Genomic DNA, 20,609 nt, shown 5'->3' on the forward strand with positions numbered 1-20,609 from the left:
ATTGAAGTTTTTGGATGGATCTCCGAAAACAGTCACTGTCAACGTCCATTGATTTATTTATCCGTCCAGAAGATCTCGCAAAACACAAATTAAGAATATTTTAAAAATAAAACCAATATATTCAACACCATTTGAAGACGTTCCCATCAATCAGAAAAGAAAGTGTTCTTGCCCCACCAGCAGATCTATATTTAAAGAGTTCAGCTATGATGTTACACTCTTGAAAAGAGCTAGATATGTAAATACGTCGCCTCTTCAATGCTGTGATTCCCTTATCGTCTTACATTTGGACAATTGGAAAAATAATTTGCTGGACAAATTGAATTGTGTTTGTTTTTATATATCTTTATGTATAATTATTTAATATTGTACAATATGTTTATGTTTACACTAGTAATTACGTTATGGTTTTACACCTACGCATTAAATAGATGTTACAACATTGTTGATTTTTATATATGTATGTAGGTATGTACACATATTGATGCTGCCGCTGTTGGTTGCAATTTCGTTTCGCCGATGTAATATCAGTGTTTTTTGAAATGGTTTTGTTTTAATTTTTGTAAAATTAACAACTAATAAAATGACCAGCCAACGGTTTTACATTTACGTGACCATTATGTGAGGAACACCGACGCCCTCGTCGTTTTACAAACGCTTGTTGCGGGTGTGTTGCACAGTGTGTAGTAGCAATTTTAAAAACAGCTCTCCTCCTCAACGATGATATTTATCTCGAATAATTTATATATGTGTGGGTATGTGTTGATCTCAGCCAATTTGTTCCGATTTAAAAGATACCGAACCCGATCCCCTTTATTAGTAATTGGGCGACGATCCACGACGGAGGCCAGAAACAAAAAGCGATGCACAGCTATAAAGGATCCATTGGGATGAAGCGCTATGTGGTTTCGTAGCTCGTTAGCAAGGCCGCGTCGACAGGTTCCAAGCAGCGGGGACAAGTGAGGCTGCGCATCAGCCAATCGTCAATGCAGTGCAGGTGATAAATGTGCATACACGGTAGATAACGCACTGCCTCATCGACGCAAAACTCTACCATGCAAATGTCGCACTCGCGCTCCTGCGTCTTCTTGGCGCTACCATCGTAGGTGCCAACGGGCAGATGTTGTATAAGGCCCATCCGTTTGGCTTTCTTAATGTTGACCTGCTCGTCCTCTGTGCTGGCTGGACGGCTAACAGATGGCGTTGGATAGAACACTTGCTGAATTGATTCATGCTGAAAATTATACGCAATTTCATATACATATGTATTTATAAAATATGTATGTACATGTATGGTATCTAAACGTTGCATGACGTACCTGGAATATGGGACCACCACCAGGATCAGATGCAAACATTTCACTGTTGACATCCTGTCCACTTACACTCATACTTTCACTACCACGCAAAAGTGAAATGTCGTCGGATGTGCTCATTTTCAGGCAGTTACCCATCCTACAGCACTTTCTGCTCAGCTGGCCTGCTGCACCTGCCACAAGAAAGACAAAACAGAAAAAGAAACATTGCAATATGAACAATGAAATTGTTATTGCGTGAGTGTGTGTGTGTGTGTATATGCATATACATATGTATGAAGATATACATTTGTATATATGTATATCTTTGTACATATACGAGAGGTACATGTAGATAAACTTTTCGAGATTTGCGTTTGTTTCCCACCTAAGAGTACGTCCCGTTTGGTAAAAATCACTTTTAACATACAAGGACAAGGCTCAAAGGCAAATGTAAATTTAAGTATTGTATCTATGTCGTCACAGTTACATTCGTTAATTGCTCTGTTAAAAATTTATATGTGTATTGTTTGCGTATTTGTATTTGGTCGTCGATTTCTGCTGCACTTCCCGACGTGACATCTTCTTCTTCAATTGTTGTCAATCAATCGAATTTTGCAGTGCTGGAAAGTGCACCGGAAGTCCAAAATATGTACTCCATCGACGTTTTCTGCTATACTATTAATAATTCATTCAATTAAAAGCTATATTATTTCTCATCATTAATATAGATACATACAGCTAAAGTGTATTACACTGTGTTTATCTCGTTATACCACTGCATTTATCGAAAATCATCATTTGAGATCAGTGTTAAAAAACACCTGTTTATTAAACAAACAGCAACGGAACTCACAACCAAAAGAAGAAGAAATTTGCGTTGGCAAAACATGTAAATAACTTTCGAAAGCTAAATATCCAATTCAAAATAACTAGGACTCCAATTGGAAAGAGGCTTCAGCATGGAGGAAGAGACAGTGATTTTATTACTCCTGGTGGTCGTAATGCTGGTTGGTTCTTACATAGCCGGCAGTATTCCTCTAGTGATGAAGCTAAGTGAGGTTGGTAATAACCATATAAGATCTAACGTCAGCATTTAAATGCATCACTTCTATTTTTCAATCAGGAGAAATTAAAAATTATTACAGTGTTGGGCGCTGGCTTGTTGGTAGGTACTGCTTTAACCGTCATTATACCGGAAGGCATACGCTCATTGTATATGGACAGTGATCGAAGCTCAGTGGTGGCAGCAGCACCTAAATCCTCGACTGGAGCAGATGCAGAGGCTGTCGTGGTGGTTCCAACGACGCCAGATTATTCCCGTACCATTGGACTCTCTCTCGTGTTGGGGTTCGTCTTCATGATGCTGGTAGATCAGGTTTCGCAACACAAAAGCAGCAATGGCAGCAATGGTAGTGACAAGAACATAACCGCCACTCTTGGACTGGTGGTTCATGCAGCAGGTGTGTGTTTCCTATATTATTCAAATATAACCTTACCACTTAATACATTTTCACTTTTATTATGATGTAACACAGCGGATGGTGTTGCTTTGGGCGCTGCTGCAACAACTAGCCACCAGGACGTTGAGATAATTGTTTTTTTGGCCATTATGCTTCATAAAGCACCAGCAGCATTTGGACTCGTTAGTTTTCTTCTGCACGAAAAGATCGAGAGGCAACAAATACGAAGGCATTTAGGCGTATTTTCATTATCCGCACCCCTGTTAACAATTCTCACATATTTTGGCATTGGTCAAGAGCAAAAGGAGACACTGAATTCTGTAAATGCCACGGGCATCGCAATGCTATTCTCGGCAGGCACATTTCTGTATGTTGCCACAGTACATGTACTCGCTGAACTGACACAAGGAGGCCACGGACATCATCAGCAAAAAACCACCACTCACGGACAATATGAGTATCGTGTCCTAGAGGAATCTCGTGATGGAACCACTAATGAGACGAACGGCAGCAGTTTGTCTCAGTCGCACAATACACAAGGTCTGCGATATAGCGAGCTTGTGATCTTGATATGTGGTGCGCTATTGCCGCTTGTAATTACGTTTGGACATCAACATTAGCATTGATACCTTGTCCAGTATGCAGAAGAATCAAATAGATATCTCTCGCTATCATTCCTTCTTCACATACTCCTTAGATTGTAAATAAGATACCTTAATAATGTGGCTTTCCTGCAATATATACATACAAAAACATATGCATATGTACATAATATATGTATATACGATATATTATATATACACACATATACATTATACAATTAGTTGTAGCTCAAAAAGGCTGTTGATGGGCGTTAATGGTCATACCCAGTTACCCATGTTCATGTGTGTGTCTGAATGTTTTGTGAAAGTTAAATTCAAATAAACAATAAATAACGCACGAATGCAAATTAGGTTAATTACTAATGCAAACTTTTTCCAGCTCCCTTCCATCACACCGACTGCACTTTTTACAAATTGCCAAAGATTTGAAGAACCCTACTAATTGTAACTCTATGTGTATATACAACAATGAGTAATGCCTTCTTTCGTATTTATTTATTTTCGGCGGATGGAGTTTGTCTATTTTACGTCTTGTTCAGAATCCACGGGCCCAAAAACCCAGCTATTAGTTGGTCTCTCCGCTGTTTGTGCTCAGCCCTGCTCCTATTTCATAAGGAAAGCTCGCTTAAATATTCTTAAAAGTTGCTTGCTTGTTGCTGAAAAATGAGTTTTGTAGAAAAAAATTTCGCTGGAATTTATCTTGTGTCTATTAGATGTGATGCGACTGACAAATTAGCAAACGAGACGCAGACTCCGTTACGGCCAGCGGGCCGCACTGCAAAGCAACAGCGCGCCGCTCTCGTGAATCGCGCAGAGACACGAAGTGTCCTTAAGCTATGTTCAGACTGCAAAAATATGCGTAACTATATTTGCAACGAAAGCGGAAATTACTTTCACAAATGAAATATAAGAAAACTTAGTACTTACCAACTAATCAAAGATTAATAAAAACTCTATTCACCTTCTTTATCTTCTTTGTAATTTACACTTCAAACTGATTTTATTGTAATAAGGTAAAAAATTTGTTTGTCAATTCTGACATAACGCTTTATAAAAAACATTAAGTTGATTAATGTCAACTATGACAATTTGCTTTTGATTGAATGTGTGTATTTCTATCATTAGATCTTTGGAGATTTCAGGATATAACAGCAATAAGTCTAATAAAGAAAAACTACCTATGTATATGTAAATATGTATATGGTACAACTACTAATGCACTAGCGAAATAATATTTGAAGCTTTACACATTTATGACTCACACAATCTAATCTATAATGGAAACATACACGAATCAGCTACAGTTTACTAAGGAACATTATTATTATTAACCTTGTGGTTTTTTATTATTTAATTATTTTTCAAAAACTGTTTTAAATTCTTATTTGAATAATTTTTTTACAGGACCGCCCTTTTCTTCTTCCACCATTTTAGCTGAAAAAATGACATACTTGTACATAATAATTTGCAGAACATTTTGATTAATTTATTAGTTGCAAGGATAAGTAATTTGCGCCATTTTGATATTTCATAAGTAGGTGTAAGGTAATAATAAATGTATAAATACTTAAATGTTAAAACAAGTCAAATTAGCGTTCGAAAATAATGTTTATGTATTAGTAGTGATCATCGTCAGTAGACAAAAGGAGTACAGGGTGCGCCATCTTTTATGTCGGTATGTAAATATTGAATAACTTTGTCATTAGTGAACTGATTGACTTGATTGATGTTGTTTTCAAAAATTAGTCTGAAGAAATTGTACAGAACCAAATTAAATAAAAATATCTCATACTTGAAAATCGGTTGTTTATTTTCAAAGATATTCAATGTTTACATACCGACATAAAAGATGGCGCACCCTGTATAATGAATAAATCAGCTTGAAAGGATACTACAATGAGTGTAATTTTTTAATTAAAAAAATACCTTTCAAGCAGCAACACATTTAAAACAGGTTAAAACAACACCGACTTTTGATAGTTGTTAATGATAAGGAGATATATGTGTAGACGTTTCTTAATTGTGTGGGCGTGGGCGGAGTGCACCCGTTTAATGGCAGCGCAGTCGCCCCTTCGGCTGCGCCGCACGAAGCGATATCCGTACAAAAGCGGGCGTCGTTGACGGATACCAGCATTGGAAGTTTGGGATTTTTGTGAGCACGTCGCACTCCCATTGGAGCAAGCGTGAAGGTAGCAGCTACTTCATTACTATTTAGTACCATCGCAATTCATTTATCCATCAGAAACGAAGCTGAGCTTCCGATATGGGCTTGGCACTGAGGCAGCGCTCAGTTACGATGCTTAACTTGGCCATTCTGTCAATGGTATTGCAACAAGTTGTTGCAGTTGCCGTGCAAGGAGGCCACTTCGACGACAATCCCGACACCATAAACCCTGACCATATGGAGTATGCGTTCGATGCGGAATTTGGTGAGTGGGCGTTTGAAATAAAAACTGACACGCACACCCATCCACACCCGCCCACACACATTTTTAATACATGTACATACATATGTAGATACTATATATATTTATATATACATAAATTATGTACGTATCTGCAAGTATTTAGTTATGCACTTATATAATAATGCCATTCAATTCTTGGCAATATCCAATCGCACAGAAAACAATAATCGCTTGGGTCCGATGCTGAATTCTGAGGAGCTGAGAACGGCAGAGCGGCAATGGAACCGACAAATGGACGAGGTACCTGAGGACTTCAATATTGGCAATGCAAAGTGAGTAATAAAGTCGAAAAAGCACAGCGTGCTTATCTATATATGCATTTAATTGAGAAATTAAATCCAATTCAGTATAACCGAAAGAAAACCTTAATGAATTAATATAATTCAAATATTTGGGAACGGTCAGACAACAACAAAAAAATTATGATTATTATATTTTAGACGGTCACATTCTTCCCGCATCTATATGTACCGCAGAGGCTGCATTCATCGAGGTGGCGCCTGCGACAATCGCCCAAATGACTGCTGCTTTAATAGCTCCTGTCGATGCAATTTGTGGGGCAGCAATTGCCGTTGTCAGCGCATGGGTCTCTTCCAGAAGTGGGGCTAAGTCCAATTAGCCAGATAGCGAGCCAGTCGGATCGGAATAGATGGCGAATCAGCGGTGTTAATGGTTACTTGAATTATATATATATATTTACGAAAACAAAAATGGAACGAAATATGCATAGATAGAGGTACATAAAAACTAAATATCAAATTCATTCCTTAAGCCATACATATGTATGTAGGTGTGTGCGTGTGTGTGTGTACGCATGTCAATTAAATAAATGTTCTCGCATTAAAAATGATTACTATAGAATTATTTGGGGCGTGTTACTTATTTATCCCAGATCCCGATACTGCTCAAATTGGGGTATAGAATAACCGCGGTTTTTATTTGTAACGATTTCGGTATATAGTTGTGTGTAACATCGCATTTCGTAATTTATCATATCTTATTACGAATCGTCTTTCTCCATTAGCAGTACATTGTTGTTCATTACCAATAATTTTAATTTAGTTGTTGACCAGTTTAATCATCAAAGCTGGAAGATAGTAAGAAATTCGCAGCCAGTTCTTCGTCCTTTTCGCAAGCAAAGTACGCTTGCAAAACAAGCGCTTCCGGAAAACCCAACGCCTTAAGCTGCAATCGACGCATTTCAATTCAAATTCTGATTAAATAAGTGCAAATCTAGATAAGTACCCGTTCTATGGCATCCTGATCCTGGGTGGTCAGACGAATGGTGGGCATACCCTCTGGCTGTGCAGCGCTCTCTCTATCAGCAGCACCTGTGCTTGCTCCCTCGCGTTCTGCAGTGGCAGAGCCGCCAGACTGTTGTTCACCACCAGCGGCAGTACGCTGAGCGCCTGCATCAGCAAGTGATGAGGCAACTAAATTCTCTATTCGGCGTGGGGCAGCCTGTGTGCGAGCAGCGCGCTGAGCATTGCCACCCGCTTCGCCTTCTAGTGGCTGATTTAGCATGTTTAGAAACGCATCCTGGTTCTCAGAAATAAGATGAAGTAAAGCTGGATTTGTTTGACCGATCTGCAAAGCAATATTAAGAAAGAAAAATAATGTTCCATTTCTAAATTAATGTGCCTATGGACCTACCTGTTGTAAGACGGCATGTAGAAGATGAGGATTTTGATATATTAGGGAACGCATCTGTAGAAATTGTGGTTGACTACGCAAGAATTCAAAGGGGTCTGAAAATGAGTTCAATATAAACATTTTGGGTGAACTAGTGATATTTATATGGAATTTCTTACCAGCCGAAGCATCGCCTGAGGGTTCTCCTGTAGGATCAATATCACGCAAAGCGTTGCGCAAATCTGCGGCTCTGGTTGGCTCATCAACAGCACCTGGATTGAATGAATCTTCTTCTTCCGGTATGCCGGTAATGAGATACTCAACAGCGCGCTCAGGATTATTAAAGCTGGCCGCCATAGCACGCTCGACCTGTTCACGGGGATAACCCATTTCAACCATGGAGGCAACAGTGCGACTATATTCCTCGCCCACTAGCAAATTGGACTCGGGACGAGATTGCAAAGAGGCATTGGCCAATTCGCCGACTAAATCGTTGCTCGAATATGGTCTCTGGGCAGCGTCATCTCCTACAGCAGGAGCAGAAGCTTCGGCACTCGACGCTTGAGCTTCACTTGTCTTGTCACTAGTCTTTCGCTCTGCCAACGGCTCTCCTTCCTTAGTGTCAGGCTTCTTGTCTGTCTGCGGGTTATCTGTGGTTGTGACAGGAATTTCTGTCGACTTCTTTCCGGCATCCTCGTCAATTTGTTTCTGCTGTGGAGCACTCGATCCACTAGCTGTGCTGTTGTTGCCACCGCCGCTGATGTCACGTGTCAGCATTACCACAATAAATTTCTTCTCATCAACTTTGTATGAATTTATGGTGCGGTCATCTGTCAGAATGACGCCTTTAACAAGCATGGAAGAAAAAAAAAAAACGTGAGCATGCAACGCGCACTTAGAGGGGGAACAGACACAACGATGCTTACCAGCGTAAATCAATTTTTGTTTCTCGACTATGTATTCCACGCCGCGTTCATTGTATATTTGTTTTTTTAGTTCCAAAACCTAAAAAAAGGATGCAAAATTTGATGCTCCGTTTATGCACGCGTTTGCATGTGTATGCGTATGCATATGCACTAATGTAAATACATGGGTGTACACATGAATGTGTTTTATGCCGTGGTGTCACTCACTGTTTTTTCCGGGTCAAAATCAATGGTAAAAGTTTGTTGCTGCAAATTTTTCACGGTGATAATCATGTTGTATTCTTATGCTGGATCTCCTTAAGTTTGGAGATGATTTCTATGAACTATGAATTATTTTTAGATAGGCAAAACCTTTCCAGGATGAGAAAGCTATTTTGCAAATTAGCGATGTGCGATAGCGATTGTTGAACTATGTATATCGATTTGATGGGCAATGCGATGACAAATGGTGGTAGGACAGTATCACGGTTGTTTCGATAACTTTTTATTGTTTGACATATCTTGGAAATCGTGGCGCCAATAAAATCAAATTGAATTCTGGAACTGTTGTTTTGAAAAGAGAACTGCTCAATATATCAGAGTGCTCTGAAATAGGTTGTTATGTTTTGATTTTGCGTTTACTTCAGCAAAAATCATGCTATGCCACAAATTCGTAATTCCTTCCCCTTCCTTCTAATAAAATCTTGTCCCTATTTAAATTCTCACCGCACAGAATATATGTATGTGATTGAAAACACGCTAGGTTTAAAATGCTTTATTTGCAGCTATGTAATTATCATAAATTGTTTTTAATAATAATTTAACAGGTATATAACAAATATGTAATTTCAAGGTGGGTTGAATTTTCGATTTTTCGTTTTTTAAACTCAGTTTCACTTTATCAATTATAAATTTCTCTATTGTTTAACTCTTAATTTTAATCTCATATTTCATGTTCGCACTTCATCTCAGTAGACGCTTGTTCCGGCAATGGTTGGCTAATTTCTTTATAGGTATTATTTAAACTTTCAATGTTTATTCGCTAATTGCTTCTTCTAGTAAAATATTATATAACCTACCTCCTATCATACTAAATAGATTCTGTTTTAAACTATATTTAAGATTAACATGACCGTTTTCGCACTTTTTTCTTTTATTGTAAAAGAAACAACAATTCGCATTTAAGTAACTGGTAACAATGTCGTTTTACGAGGTAATATTATAATCTAATAATTTTAACAAATAACTTGTATTATATACATTTCTTTTGTGCATTTGATCTATGTATGTATTTATTTTCATTAAGAATTAATAATATTTCTTCGCGTCTCCATCTCCAAAATAAACGACCTCCGTCATCAGCATGGTGTGTGTTACAATAACTATATAATGTATGTATATATGTATGTATGTATATAATTATTGGACTGCTATACGTAAGTAGTAGAACCCAACAAAACAAGGCAAAATTTCTAGATTCGGCATGCAGAATAACGAACATGAGTAGATCGTCACGCTAATTAGGAATTCATATGTATATATTAATGTTGTATATAATATATATGTATATATCATTGTATATAAGTGTTGGCCCAAAAATTGTGCTACAGGTTACTTATATACTCGTACTTTCTACGCTTTATCGCGACTCTGTCTGTGCGTTTATAAACATCACAAGGTGACAACAAACATACATATACTCTCTCTCTCTCTCTCTCTCGCTTTTGCTCCCTTTCACACACACACACTATCTCTGTTTGCAATCTTTCTCTTTCTTTATCTGCAACGGGTACACCAATTTGTTAGACAAAGTGATACATGGGGAGTACGTAATACATAGTCAAATAATTGTTGCTGAAAGTAGCTTAATCGCTTTAAGTTAATACTTATACAAATTAAACATGAAAAGAAATTTAAAGACAATTCTTACAATTTTCAACAACAATGAACAATGAGTTAAATCGCAGCTACATAACAGTTTTAGTTTTTGTTTTCGTTATCGTTTTGGTTTTTTGTTTTGTATATGTTTTTGTTTTTTGGTTTTTCTCCTTTTTTGTTTTTTGTTGCTGTTTCAATGCGCTGAAACGATAGCAAAAATCGTAATTTACACAGTTCTAAATATTATTGCTGTGTCTGTGTCCCTATTTATGTATTTCTTACTCTCAAATATGCTTTATATGTGCAAGGTGTGTGTGCAGCCTGTATTAAATACTGGTAAATTGTTTTTTCTTTTCCATTTCCGCATTTGTTATATAATGAATAAAGTTATTTGTATAAACCCATTTCAATAACTGGAAATATAATTATATGTATAGTGGTGGCTATACATATACTTATATTCTCATTTTTTCGCATTTGTATATATTAATATACAATTATGTACGTTATATGTTAAAATGTATTTTAATTGTTTTTCACCCTTATATTTATTCAGGTTTTAAGCGATGCCACTGTACTATAGTTTGTCGGGGCTTCGAAATCATATCCTGCCAATGTTTAGTTTCCGAAGCACCTGACCCATTTTTACCTGCAAATATATAGAAATACACGTTTATAAACAAGAAGTAATTACCCATTTAGAGATTCATATAAGTGTTGTTAATCATTTTCATTTACCAGCTAGTAATATTCTGCCTATCAATTCGTTTCGCCCGATATTATCAAAATCCATAACCATAACGTCTAAAGAACATTCGCGTATTTTTTCCCATGGTACATTGAAACTAAATGATTCATTGAATACAGGATTTAAGGTACACGTAAAAATAGGCGTTTTTCTTTTCTCCACCCGCTTATCACCGAACTGAAGCCACACCTTTACGTAAGGATCTGGAAATGGGCGTTACGAATGTTAAAATTGTTTCCAATTATCGATTCAACAGATACTTACCAGACTTGCCATTGATGTCCTTAGCCTTCAGATTCCTCGCTTTTATCAATGTCAACGTTAGCACTGAGTTTGAAGGATGATAGCAGAGTGAAGATAGCAGTTCCCCGCATTTGTCCTTTGCTGGTGGCTTCAATGCCTTCCAAAACGATTGTTTGCCAGCAAAATCAACCTAAATAAAATTAATATTATGTAAAATATCTCGAAAGTTATACTACATACGAATATAGTGTATTTAACTTTAGATGCCTTCATCGCTTATTGTTAAAGATAATTACATCTCATGAATAGATTACTATTTACTTACTTGACATAGCGGTAAAAATACTTCACCAATAGAGTCATCACGGGAGAATCGATCATAATCAAAGACGTGTAAGTGAAGCACCTATAAAAAAGAGAGATCACAGGGGATGGGATAGGACACAATATTATAGATATGATATATAACACATATATTGTACTATTTGTGGAAAACCGAAACTTACTCGCGACTGTAGTTTCTGTATTGGAAAACCTTCAAAGTAAAATGTTTCGTTCCATCGGGGATTCAGCGTTCTACGTTTTATTTTAGTTTCTAGGCGATGCTTTTTATCTGGTAACAATGTGACTCGCACATATGGATCTGAAGTACCACTTAAATCCTTTGCGGGCAGCTCTTTGCCCTGAAGAACCTTCAAAATTAATGTTGTGTTTTGGAAGTCATATTCCAACGAGAAATGGATTTGTCCCACATTTTCACTTGGGTCTGAGCTATCGAGGTACATATCTGTCATGGAGATGCTCTTATTCTACAAAAATCAGAAAATGAAAATGTCACAAATCACACAATAACTGAATTTGTCAAAGAATTTGGGTATAGCTGCTATCCCAAATAAAGAATAATGGTACTGTGTTTCTTACCGCAGCATCTTTAGAGGTACCATCGCTTGCACCTCCAGGTGTGGAAGTGTTGGATGACTTAACTGGTGTGGCTGTGGAGCCGCTGTTTAGAAAAAGGGGACTAATTTTATTCTATAGCTGTAAATATCTGTACTAGAAATATTTTAGAACCTTCAGCAAAGACCTGGAAAGAAACTCAGATGTGTCACACCTATTGAGATACTCACCCAATTAAAGGAGTTCTTAGATTCAAAAAACCATTTAGTTTCCGATTAATGTTGTTTTGCAGAGGAGTGGTAATAGCTTGCGGCACCGGCACTGGAGGCTTACTAGGTGGATTTGCTGAATCAGCTATTTCCTGGGTAGCTCTAAAGGATCCAAGAAGAAAATATAGCACATTCAATTGATTTATTCAAACTGATTGAAAATGAAATTCAATTCAATATTTTTGAGATGCCATTATTTGATTCATATCTACATTTATTATTGATTAGCAATGTGACATCCTCAGAGATCTCCGTACATACATATATATCTAATATATTGAAGTACCAATCAACGTATGTTTTTTTGTTGCATACATACTACTTGTATATATTTGTAAGTATGTATGGACTTACCTCAAGCTATAACTACTGGATTCTTCATCTTCGTTCGGCTCAATAAATTGGAGCTGTGATCGTTTATGTCTCCACCACAGATATCCACCGGCTAAAAACAAGGCTATCGCAATGATTAAACCCAAGATAGCGAGGCAAGCTATTAATATTATGCTCGCCATATCTGTAAAATAGAAATGACGTTGTAACAATCAATTTGAACACGGAACCTGTCGAGCAAAACAAATTACTCGAGAAACGTTGAACAGTTTACCACCCGTTACGAACTGCCTGCCAAGGAGTTACTATTATTGGGGTGGTAGTCGTAATCGTAGTCGTAGTCGGAGTCGACTGCCACTGCCACTGCCACTACCAGTGTCACTGTCATTGCCATAAGCGACTAATTGGGGTGTGTATATATACATACATACATACATATGTATATACATACATATATACATACATATGTAGGTAATACGACGGTATGGCTAAGCCGTTCACAATCTGATGTAAACACGTCGCGTGCACCTTCTGGGCCTTTGTCTGCCATAGCGTTTTCTTAATTACTACAAAGCCGCATAACTTAAGGTGAGACTTAAATGACGCACTGCATGGTTTCTCTTCTTTCTGCTGTCTTCCTTTATTATAATCATTTTTGTTTTTCTCTTTTTAAAATACAAAAAAAAAAAAAAAACAAAACCAACAAAAAAATGTTATGGTTATGCAAGCTTCGGTCGGTCGGGTCGAGGCTGTGCCCGAAACTTGGTCACAAATTCTTCTTCTCTTCTCCTTGTGTGTTGCTTGTTTGACGAGCATGATTACTGGTGTCTGACTGTCTGACGGACTGGTGGGGGCGGGGCAGGGCCTCCGGCTGGAGCCGGGGGCGGAACTGGCACATCCTTCGGCTAATTCGATAGCGCATGCATAATTGAAACGTATACGACACATATTGCACCTTTTGGGGTCTTGGGCGCATTTATAATATTAGTTTTTTTTTTTACCCCCCTACTTTTACGCGCACACACCGTCACAGGAAATGGGCCGAAGGATATTTTGTGTTTCCTACATACATATGTACATATATACATATGTATGTATGTGTGCGTGCTTCTGTGTTTTGGGGGTACTTCTGAAAACTGTACATACTCGACACGACTGCCACGGCAATATCTAAGCATATAAGTAGGTATCTTCTTGCATGAAAAATTATTACACCGCCGCATTCAATTGCTGCTGCCTCTAGGCACACACACACACACACACAGAGAGAAACACACACACACACACACATACAATACATGTACATATATGTATATGGTGTGAGGACCAATTAGAGGAGGTGTGGGTGCGGGAGTGGAAATGTGCACACAGTCGACTTGGCCGTTTGGAGCACCAAAAATAGTTAACTGCGTAATACTCGTAGTTTTATCTCTGTATAGGTCGATGTGGATATTGTTGTATGCAGCAACTGTTTAACAGTTTTTTCGCTTTCGTTTTTTCACCAAACACACATCTACAGATACATAATACACACACACACACACACACACACACACACATACACTTATATGTACATATATATGCTATATATGTATATGGATATACATATATGCGTGTGTAGGAGTGAGATGAAGGAACTGCACATAATAACTTATCTATCAGACTTTACCATACGATGTTGTGTATCAGTGTATCGGGCGATAGCGATGCATATGCGTTTATTTTCACTTCTTTTCCTATTTATGCACGCCACTCACACACTCTCACTCACACACACACACACACACACACACACACAGAAAGAAGGGGCTCTGTTTAGTTGTATGTGTATATGTCGTAAGGGATAGGGGCTGATGTTGGAGATGTGGGAATTATTGATATAAGCCATAATCATTTTTTCTTTTTTGTTACCCTGTGGTTGTTTTCATATAAATGTGTATATCATTTAAATAGGCGAGGACTGCAACTTCACTTGTTCGCATTAGTTTTCATATGATTTGAGTTTTAGGCACATGTACGGAGTCTGTTCATCTTTTTCGCGACGAATATTGTATATTAGTTAATAAATATGTTTTTCATAATTTTTGTTGTTCAGCTGTTTTTCTCCTTGCTCGGTTTTATTTATTTGTATTTTTTTATTTTTATTTTCATTAAACCACTATACTTCAGATGACTTATGTATGTATAAGTAAAAGTGACTGCGCAGCACGATATAACAGCAACCGAGCCCTAAAGAGAAACACTAAGCGCGTAGTCCGTGAGAGGAAGATGCGATATTGGAAACATAATGTTAGTTTGTCTGTTATTTGTTCGTATTTTATTAAACACAGAAAGCACACAGTGTTTTTCTTGACACGTTTCTATGTATATTAAATGGATAATTTTCGGAAATTCATGTGGTATACTTCAACTATTTTTAGCTTGTAGTTATTGGAGTTTTATGTAGGAAAAAAGAAGAAGCTCGGGCACTTGTAACAAGGAAAATACATTGAATGGACTTTTTGTAATTACAAAAGTCGTCTGTTCCCATAGAGCATTACGCTTGAAAGCTCGCCAGCCTGATTCACTGCGCATGTCCAGATAGGAGCATGTGTGTTTATACTCTGCACCAGTCGATGCGCCTAAAAGGCTACTTCAGTTCTTTCCAAATGCGAAACCGGCAACCAAATGGGGATACATTAAAACGTTATCACAAATCCGTTGGGTACAATTACAGATGTAAAGGGGATTTTTTGCTTTTAAATAAAATTAATTTTCGAAAACATGCAACATTAAATGCCATATCGAAGGATCAAAAATATTGAGCTCATTCACAAAACTCGCCCAAAGGGTAGATAACGAAGCCAAGTAATGAAATGTTTTCGCTTTAAAAATATATAATTTAATGTAAAATTGGAAAACTCTAGCCTTTTATATGTACATATGTTATGTGCTATGTTACGGCCCAAATCTACAGGCCGATTCATAATAAAAAAAAAGAATTTTAAAAATAAAAAAGTCACAAAACCAAAACTACGCCAAAATATAGACTATATGTATGCGTTAGAAAATGAAAATAATAATAGTAATTTTTTATTACCACTAATACTAAAAACAGTAGGCATTATTATATTAATCCAAATAATAATAGAAAATATAGAACTAGCATAGAAAGTGCATAGTAATACAATTCAACTGTAATATTTATATTCTTATAGAGTGCTAGAACTGTTCGGCAAAGCAAGCCCCTAAAACGCTGCAACAGCAAAGCTTTTACCGATTTCAATTTCAGATAAATGCCAATAATATTACTGACGCTTGTTTTTTGCTTTGCGATAAGACAAATTGATTCCCACGGGAGATATGTATGTGTTGGAATCATTTATAGTGCATTCCATGGTCGCTTTGGTCGGTATTTGGAGAACTTCCTGTCGCCGTTATAAGAGTTGCTTTAAAAGCGGAAAACTTTGTGGTGAGAAGCACACGCATGTATTTATGTATGTATGGCATGTATGTGTGTATATATATCTACTTATTTGTCTGTGTATGGAAATGGACTCAATACCGAGCTGAGCTTTTCAGTGTTATCCCGAATATGTACTCGATGCCACAGCGATAAAAAGCACTCGTATCATTCCGATGTCGGTTATCAAAAGATACTTCTTACATATGTACATATGTACGAGTATGTATGTATGTATGTATGTATGTAAATGCATACTGAACTTTGTCAGCTGGTATTTCAGTTGTTTATTTATAACTCTTGAAACAAATCCACAACAAGTGAGCAACAATAACATAGATTACAAACTTAACACATTGGTGCAACCAGTACAGTCTGAAAAGAGCAGAGAGAAGGTACTTTTCAGCATGGATCCGGGTCAGGAGATGATGCGAGCATCGTGGATACCTACCTCTTCCACCTCACTAGTGCCTTAGGTATGGTTTCCAATGGATCGTTTAGCAAGTACTGTCGTATGCCTCGGAAGTACTGCTGTAGGAACAGTTCCCAGTCCAACTGTTTCATATCGAAGAAGAATATGCGTTTGTCCAAACTAGACATTCTTTTCCAAAGACCTTGGACATTATCAATTTGAAAGTCCCACTCGCGCATCGAAAAGTAAGCAATCACGTTCATGAACTTATGGATCTTCTTATAGGCCGCCAGTAGTCTGCGAATTTGAAATCGCCCCGATTTAAGCAATAGTTGTAGAATGCTGAAAATATTTCACATACCGCGGCTTCTTCCCAAAACACAAGCAGGACATGTCGAATAGCAGAGCTGGCAGATAGTGGAGGAATACTATGGAGAGCATATGAAGGACTCTATTGGGAGTGTTTGAATAGCAGAGATACCAGAAGGCCTTTAATGTGGGATACATGAGTCCATACTTTGTTGTTTTCGTTGTGAACTCTCCCCAGGTTAGCTGATTATCCTTGGCTGTGCAAAAGTTATAGACCGGCGGCATATTCTTTGCCGTTTCATCTGTGTTCTCTTTGAAGCTCCTGCACAGAATACACAGATAGAATATAGTTTAGAGCGCGTTACAGGGGCTTGCTAATAACCTAATACTTGTATCTCTGATGTACATCCCAAGATGTTGCTATTATGCTATTAACACACAGATCCACCGGCACCATATTCGCCACTGCATTCGGATCACAGCGCAATGTTCGTATCACGCCAGTACCAGCGCCAGCTATTGCTCCCGTGGGTCCGTAAAAGTTATCGATCCAGCCACACACTGGATCCTGGTAGGTCGAAATAACTGAGAGACATTGAAAAGGTGAGAAATACGCATTGTTAATACCCTTGCTAGCCATACCAATGCCCGGCCGAAATATTCCAACAGGCAGATCTGTGGCACTATTCTTAACAACATCCTCGGCTACGGCCTTTGTAAACGTATATGTGTTGGGCCATTTACCCAACAAGCTACAAAGAATGAGAAAATATGTAAATATTATCAAAAATATGCCATTTGTAGGAAACCATTCCCAACTTCTCACTGGGGCGTTATGTGTTCCAGCAGCTTGTCGGGTATACATTCTGTCATTAGCATTAGATTTTTAGCATCGCTCGGTGGGGGGTAAAATTTCTCCTCAATTATTTTCTGCGGGCACTGCGTATAGGCTGTGGAAACGTGGACCACACTCTTCAGATTTGACATTTCTTTGCAGAGCAACATAATGTCGTGAGCGGCATTCACATTTATCTTCATGGCCGTCTTCAGTTTCTCGTCGAAGCGCACTGTGGCTGCCATGTGAAAAACAATGTTGACATTATCTATTAACATTTTTCGATCTTCCAGGCATAAGCCCAGGCCGGGCAGCAGACAATCGCCCGCAATGCCTTGGATGTGAAATCGAAATTTGGGAGTTGTCTTCTTCAAAGTATTGAATATCTGTAAAAATAAAAGTGCACCAGCAATTACAATACAAAATTGTATTTATTTATTTATACTGGCCTAAGCTTAAGTATTACTTGTATTTCTGTATTTTGGACCAGTCTATATAACTCATTTAAGAGCATTTATAACAGCCTGGCTCAGTCTGAGTATTTTGTCCGTCCATCCGCCAGTTTAGGAATAGTATTCCCCATTTGAAAATGTTCACTTCTTATTTAATTCAGTTTATTGATGCTAGGTTGCGTACCATATCTATACCTAAGGCAAGTCTTCAGTGATTAGAATTGTCAATTTATATAGTCCCGAATATTATTGACTCTTCTATTTGCAAGTAATTACTGTATCGGCAATGTGTATGATTGCGTTATTAAGTGCTTACCAAATAGAAATACAATAAGAAAGTATTGTCAATATGTTTATTTCATGCAGAAACATTGGGTTGAGTAATGGTTCAGACGATTGGCCAATAATCTTTTAATGTACAAAATCTACAGCCAACAATTTCGTTTGTTTAGTGGACATCGCTGTTTATACTTCGATAATTACTGCTTTTTAATGTTATAAGCAAAGCCGTTGATATAAATTTTTTACAACTGGGACATAGCCAAGATATTTAAAGGAAATGAAACCTTACATACATAATTATACTTGTATAGTAGTTGTGTATAGTATTTGCGCATAAACTGCTTGTCATTTTATAGGTCATGTATAGGCGTGTATGTGTCGATTATTTACCGGATCTTCAAATATTTCCTCCACTCGAGTATGCACATTTTTATTTTTTTTATTTCGCACAAGCACATAAATCGTATTTATTCCAGGGCATGACGTAAAGAGCTTATTGAGCAGAACTAAAGAAACAAGAAACAAGTTGCATATTTATATAAAAAAAACACACACACACAGTCTTTTTTTTTTGTGGTAACACATTTTCCCAATAAAAAACACTTGTCATACTTTTTCCCAAAAATCCAGTGCCTCCAGTAACAAATATGGTGGATCCATAAAACAATTGCTGTATGGCCGATAAGTCTTCCGCGTTGGATGACGTATACATGTTGCTACTTTTCAAATGAACAGATGCAAAACTCGTTTACTATTTTGTGATCCTTAGACACTTTTAATCTTTAGATTTTTAAAATATTTTCGTAGGTTTCAAAACTACTCGCTATGTAGGGCACACACTTTCTGCACTAGCAGCACTTCCACTTCGATTTCAATTTCGATTTCGCAATAATTCACATAAAAAATAATAATAATATGAAGACTAGCTTCCGCAGGCGGATGATATTAAATAAATTTCAATTTTTTATGCTCTGGTGCTATTGCTGCTGTTGCTGTTGTTGCTGATGATTTCTTGTGGCTTTTTTACAGACAACAGCAAAATAATAATAAAAAAAAGAAAGAAGGGGAAAAAAATGCAAAACAATTGTGAGCAGATGGAGGATGAGCAAAGCACTAATTGCGCAGATTTTGCGGATCAAACGATGCACCAGGCAGCAGCAACAAAAACAACAACATAATAATAATAACAACCAGAAGCAGAAGAGACAGATGTGTGTGTCTGTTATATCGGACAAGCCTAACTCGTGTGTAATGATTACGACTACGAGTACGAGAGTGTAGTGTACTATAGTTAGTGTGTGTGTGTGCGGTGTGGTGTGGTGTGGTGTGGTGCGGTGTCGGTTGACGCCGCCGTTGACTGTTTTCTGTTTGGCTCACACAATAACAGCAACACCAACAGCAGCAACGACAGCGACAACGACAACGGCGGCAGCAACAGCACCAACAGCACCAACAACAACAGCAGCAACAACACCAGCAACTACAACAACATCTGCGACTTAATCACTTTCACTTTATGCTTCGAAAAACCTGATATTGGACAGCGCCAAAACAAAGCGCGGATTTATTAAAACACACGTAATGTTCAATTTTTTCCTATTTATGCCAAGTGTTAAAGAAATTTCTTATTTTGTTTATTTAGTATGTGCGCACCACACACACACACACAAACACATACATACATATGCATGTGTATACGTGTGTGTGTGTATGTGTGTGCCTGCACGCATGACAACGTCAAACGTCAACGTCAATATTCGAATTACAAATACAACCGTTACGCAGAATGACGTTATATTGTTAGCATATCAACGATATCAACAATAACAACAACAATGAGAGCAAGTGACAGCAATAGCAACAACAACAACAACAGCAGCACCAAAACGGCAGCTCTAAGTAGGTACGAGTAAAATTTATTATTATGCGGATGTTGAGTTTAATTAGGACGTGTTTCATTTACAATTTAGCAGAGTGCTGCTTGCGGACTACTACTTGGGCTCGCGTTTAGGTTTGTTCGGTTTGGGTGACGATCGGCGATGATCGTACGGGACCGAGCCGAGCCGTGCCGAACCGGACCGGACCGAACTGAACCGATTGGACGTTTTGGCATGCACGGACGGGTGACAGTCGCACTGTATTCA

At 37.8% G+C, this 20,609-nt stretch overlaps 6 protein-coding genes across 8 annotated transcripts; 2 read left to right on the forward strand and 4 right to left on the reverse strand.

Moving 5' to 3' along the window:
- Positions 1-324: 324 nt before the first annotated feature.
- On the reverse strand, positions 325-1,855 carry LOC115627861 (RING finger protein 11). The gene is made up of 3 exons (XM_030523722.1): positions 1,684-1,855; positions 1,320-1,489; positions 325-1,234 (listed from the first exon to the last, which is right to left on the reverse strand). Exons 1-3 carry the CDS (start codon positions 1,721-1,723, stop codon positions 899-901), a joined length of 546 nt encoding a protein of 181 aa, XP_030379582.1. The 5' UTR covers positions 1,724-1,855; the 3' UTR covers positions 325-898.
- Positions 1,856-2,172: 317 nt separating this feature from the next.
- LOC115627848 (zinc transporter ZIP9-B) lies at positions 2,173-3,707 on the forward strand. Its single transcript, XM_030523707.1, has 3 exons — positions 2,173-2,356; positions 2,422-2,758; positions 2,834-3,707. The coding sequence occupies exons 1-3, from the start codon at positions 2,258-2,260 to the stop codon at positions 3,376-3,378; spliced, it is 981 nt and encodes a 326-aa protein (XP_030379567.1). The 5' UTR covers positions 2,173-2,257; the 3' UTR covers positions 3,379-3,707.
- Positions 3,708-5,513: 1,806 nt separating this feature from the next.
- LOC115627754 lies at positions 5,514-6,678 on the forward strand. Its single transcript, XM_030523539.1, has 3 exons — positions 5,514-5,789; positions 5,986-6,100; positions 6,269-6,678. Exons 1-3 carry the CDS (start codon positions 5,624-5,626, stop codon positions 6,435-6,437), a joined length of 450 nt encoding a protein of 149 aa, XP_030379399.1. The 5' UTR covers positions 5,514-5,623; the 3' UTR covers positions 6,438-6,678.
- An 11-nt stretch (positions 6,679-6,689) lies between these two features.
- On the reverse strand, positions 6,690-8,782 carry LOC115627753 (UV excision repair protein RAD23 homolog B). The gene is made up of 6 exons (XM_030523538.1): positions 8,594-8,782; positions 8,387-8,465; positions 7,640-8,305; positions 7,482-7,576; positions 7,074-7,415; positions 6,690-7,013 (listed from the first exon to the last, which is right to left on the reverse strand). The coding sequence occupies exons 1-6, from the start codon at positions 8,657-8,659 to the stop codon at positions 6,903-6,905; spliced, it is 1,359 nt and encodes a 452-aa protein (XP_030379398.1). The 5' UTR covers positions 8,660-8,782; the 3' UTR covers positions 6,690-6,902.
- Positions 8,783-10,331: 1,549 nt separating this feature from the next.
- Positions 10,332-15,081, reverse strand: LOC115627820 (synaptotagmin-7). Of its 2 annotated transcripts, none has more exons than XM_030523653.1 (9): positions 14,645-15,081; positions 12,755-12,917; positions 12,362-12,502; positions 12,156-12,255; positions 11,741-12,043; positions 11,560-11,640; positions 11,256-11,424; positions 10,982-11,194; positions 10,332-10,892 (listed from the first exon to the last, which is right to left on the reverse strand). In XM_030523653.1, the coding sequence occupies exons 2-9, from the start codon at positions 12,913-12,915 to the stop codon at positions 10,792-10,794; spliced, it is 1,269 nt and encodes a 422-aa protein (XP_030379513.1). In that variant the 5' UTR covers positions 12,916-12,917; positions 14,645-15,081; the 3' UTR covers positions 10,332-10,791. The 2 variants fall into 2 exon arrangements, with proteins under 2 accessions (XP_030379513.1, XP_030379514.1); XM_030523654.1 differs by having other exon boundaries at positions 10,333-10,892; positions 12,156-12,237.
- Positions 15,082-16,442: 1,361 nt separating this feature from the next.
- On the reverse strand, positions 16,443-19,385 carry LOC115627834 (fatty acyl-CoA reductase wat-like). Of its 2 annotated transcripts, XM_030523678.1 has the most exons (8): positions 19,078-19,374; positions 18,856-18,971; positions 17,723-18,117; positions 17,539-17,648; positions 17,286-17,481; positions 16,949-17,218; positions 16,627-16,884; positions 16,443-16,550 (listed from the first exon to the last, which is right to left on the reverse strand). In XM_030523678.1, the coding sequence occupies exons 1-8, from the start codon at positions 19,175-19,177 to the stop codon at positions 16,463-16,465; spliced, it is 1,533 nt and encodes a 510-aa protein (XP_030379538.1). In that variant the 5' UTR covers positions 19,178-19,374; the 3' UTR covers positions 16,443-16,462. The 2 variants fall into 2 exon arrangements, with proteins under 2 accessions (XP_030379538.1, XP_030379539.1); XM_030523679.1 differs by lacking the exons at positions 16,443-16,550; positions 16,627-16,884 and having other exon boundaries at positions 17,077-17,218; positions 17,279-17,481; positions 19,078-19,385.
- Positions 19,386-20,609: the final 1,224 nt, after the last annotated feature.

This window comes from Scaptodrosophila lebanonensis, unplaced genomic scaffold, assembly GCF_003285725.1.
Source record: "Scaptodrosophila lebanonensis strain 11010-0011.00,11010-0021.00 unplaced genomic scaffold, SlebRS2 tig00000098-arrow-pilon, whole genome shotgun sequence".
NCBI lineage: Eukaryota > Metazoa > Arthropoda > Insecta > Diptera > Drosophilidae > Scaptodrosophila > Scaptodrosophila lebanonensis.

Bases quoted from the DNA above. Each gene is read 5' to 3' on its own strand.
- LOC115627753 (XM_030523538.1), bottom strand. From the start codon at position 8,659: ATGATTATCACCGTGAAAAATTTGCAGCAACAAACTTTTACCATTGAT. The intron at 7,577-7,639 runs GTAAGAAATTCC...ACTCATTTTCAG, and splicing joins CTCAGGCGATGCTTCGGCTG to ACCCCTTTGAATTCTTGCGT. The intron at 7,014-7,073 runs GTACTTATCTAG...CGTCGATTGCAG, and splicing joins ATCAGGATGCCATAGAACGG to CTTAAGGCGTTGGGTTTTCC.
- LOC115627834 (XM_030523678.1), bottom strand. From the start codon at position 19,177: ATGTATACGTCATCCAACGCGGAAGACTTATCGGCCATACAGCAATTG. The intron at 18,972-19,077 runs GTATGACAAGTG...TTGTTTCTTTAG, and splicing joins CACTGGATTTTTGGGAAAAA to TTCTGCTCAATAAGCTCTTT. The intron at 17,219-17,285 runs GTATTAGGTTAT...TATTCTGTGCAG, and splicing joins GATGTACATCAGAGATACAA to GAGCTTCAAAGAGAACACAG.
- LOC115627861 (XM_030523722.1), bottom strand. From the start codon at position 1,723: ATGTTAAAAGTGATTTTTACCAAACGGGACGTACTCTTAG. The intron at 1,490-1,683 runs GTGGGAAACAAA...TTCTTGTGGCAG, and splicing joins CAAACGGGACGTACTCTTAG to GTGCAGCAGGCCAGCTGAGC. The intron at 1,235-1,319 runs GTACGTCATGCA...TATAATTTTCAG, and splicing joins GTGGTGGTCCCATATTCCAG to CATGAATCAATTCAGCAAGT.
- LOC115627848 (XM_030523707.1), top strand. From the start codon at position 2,258: ATGGAGGAAGAGACAGTGATTTTATTACTCCTGGTGGTCGTAATGCTG. The intron at 2,357-2,421 runs GTTGGTAATAAC...TTTTTCAATCAG, and splicing joins TAGTGATGAAGCTAAGTGAG to GAGAAATTAAAAATTATTAC. The intron at 2,759-2,833 runs GTGTGTGTTTCC...GATGTAACACAG, and splicing joins ACTGGTGGTTCATGCAGCAG to CGGATGGTGTTGCTTTGGGC.
- LOC115627754 (XM_030523539.1), top strand. From the start codon at position 5,624: ATGGGCTTGGCACTGAGGCAGCGCTCAGTTACGATGCTTAACTTGGCC. The intron at 5,790-5,985 runs GTGAGTGGGCGT...CCAATCGCACAG, and splicing joins TGCGTTCGATGCGGAATTTG to AAAACAATAATCGCTTGGGT. The intron at 6,101-6,268 runs GTGAGTAATAAA...ATTATATTTTAG, and splicing joins TTCAATATTGGCAATGCAAA to ACGGTCACATTCTTCCCGCA.
- LOC115627820 (XM_030523653.1), bottom strand. From the start codon at position 12,915: ATGGCGAGCATAATATTAATAGCTTGCCTCGCTATCTTGGGTTTAATC. The intron at 12,503-12,754 runs GTAAGTCCATAC...TGGATCCTTTAG, and splicing joins TCCAGTAGTTATAGCTTGAG to AGCTACCCAGGAAATAGCTG. The intron at 10,893-10,981 runs GTAAATGAAAAT...ATATATTTGCAG, and splicing joins AGGCAGAATATTACTAGCTG to GTAAAAATGGGTCAGGTGCT.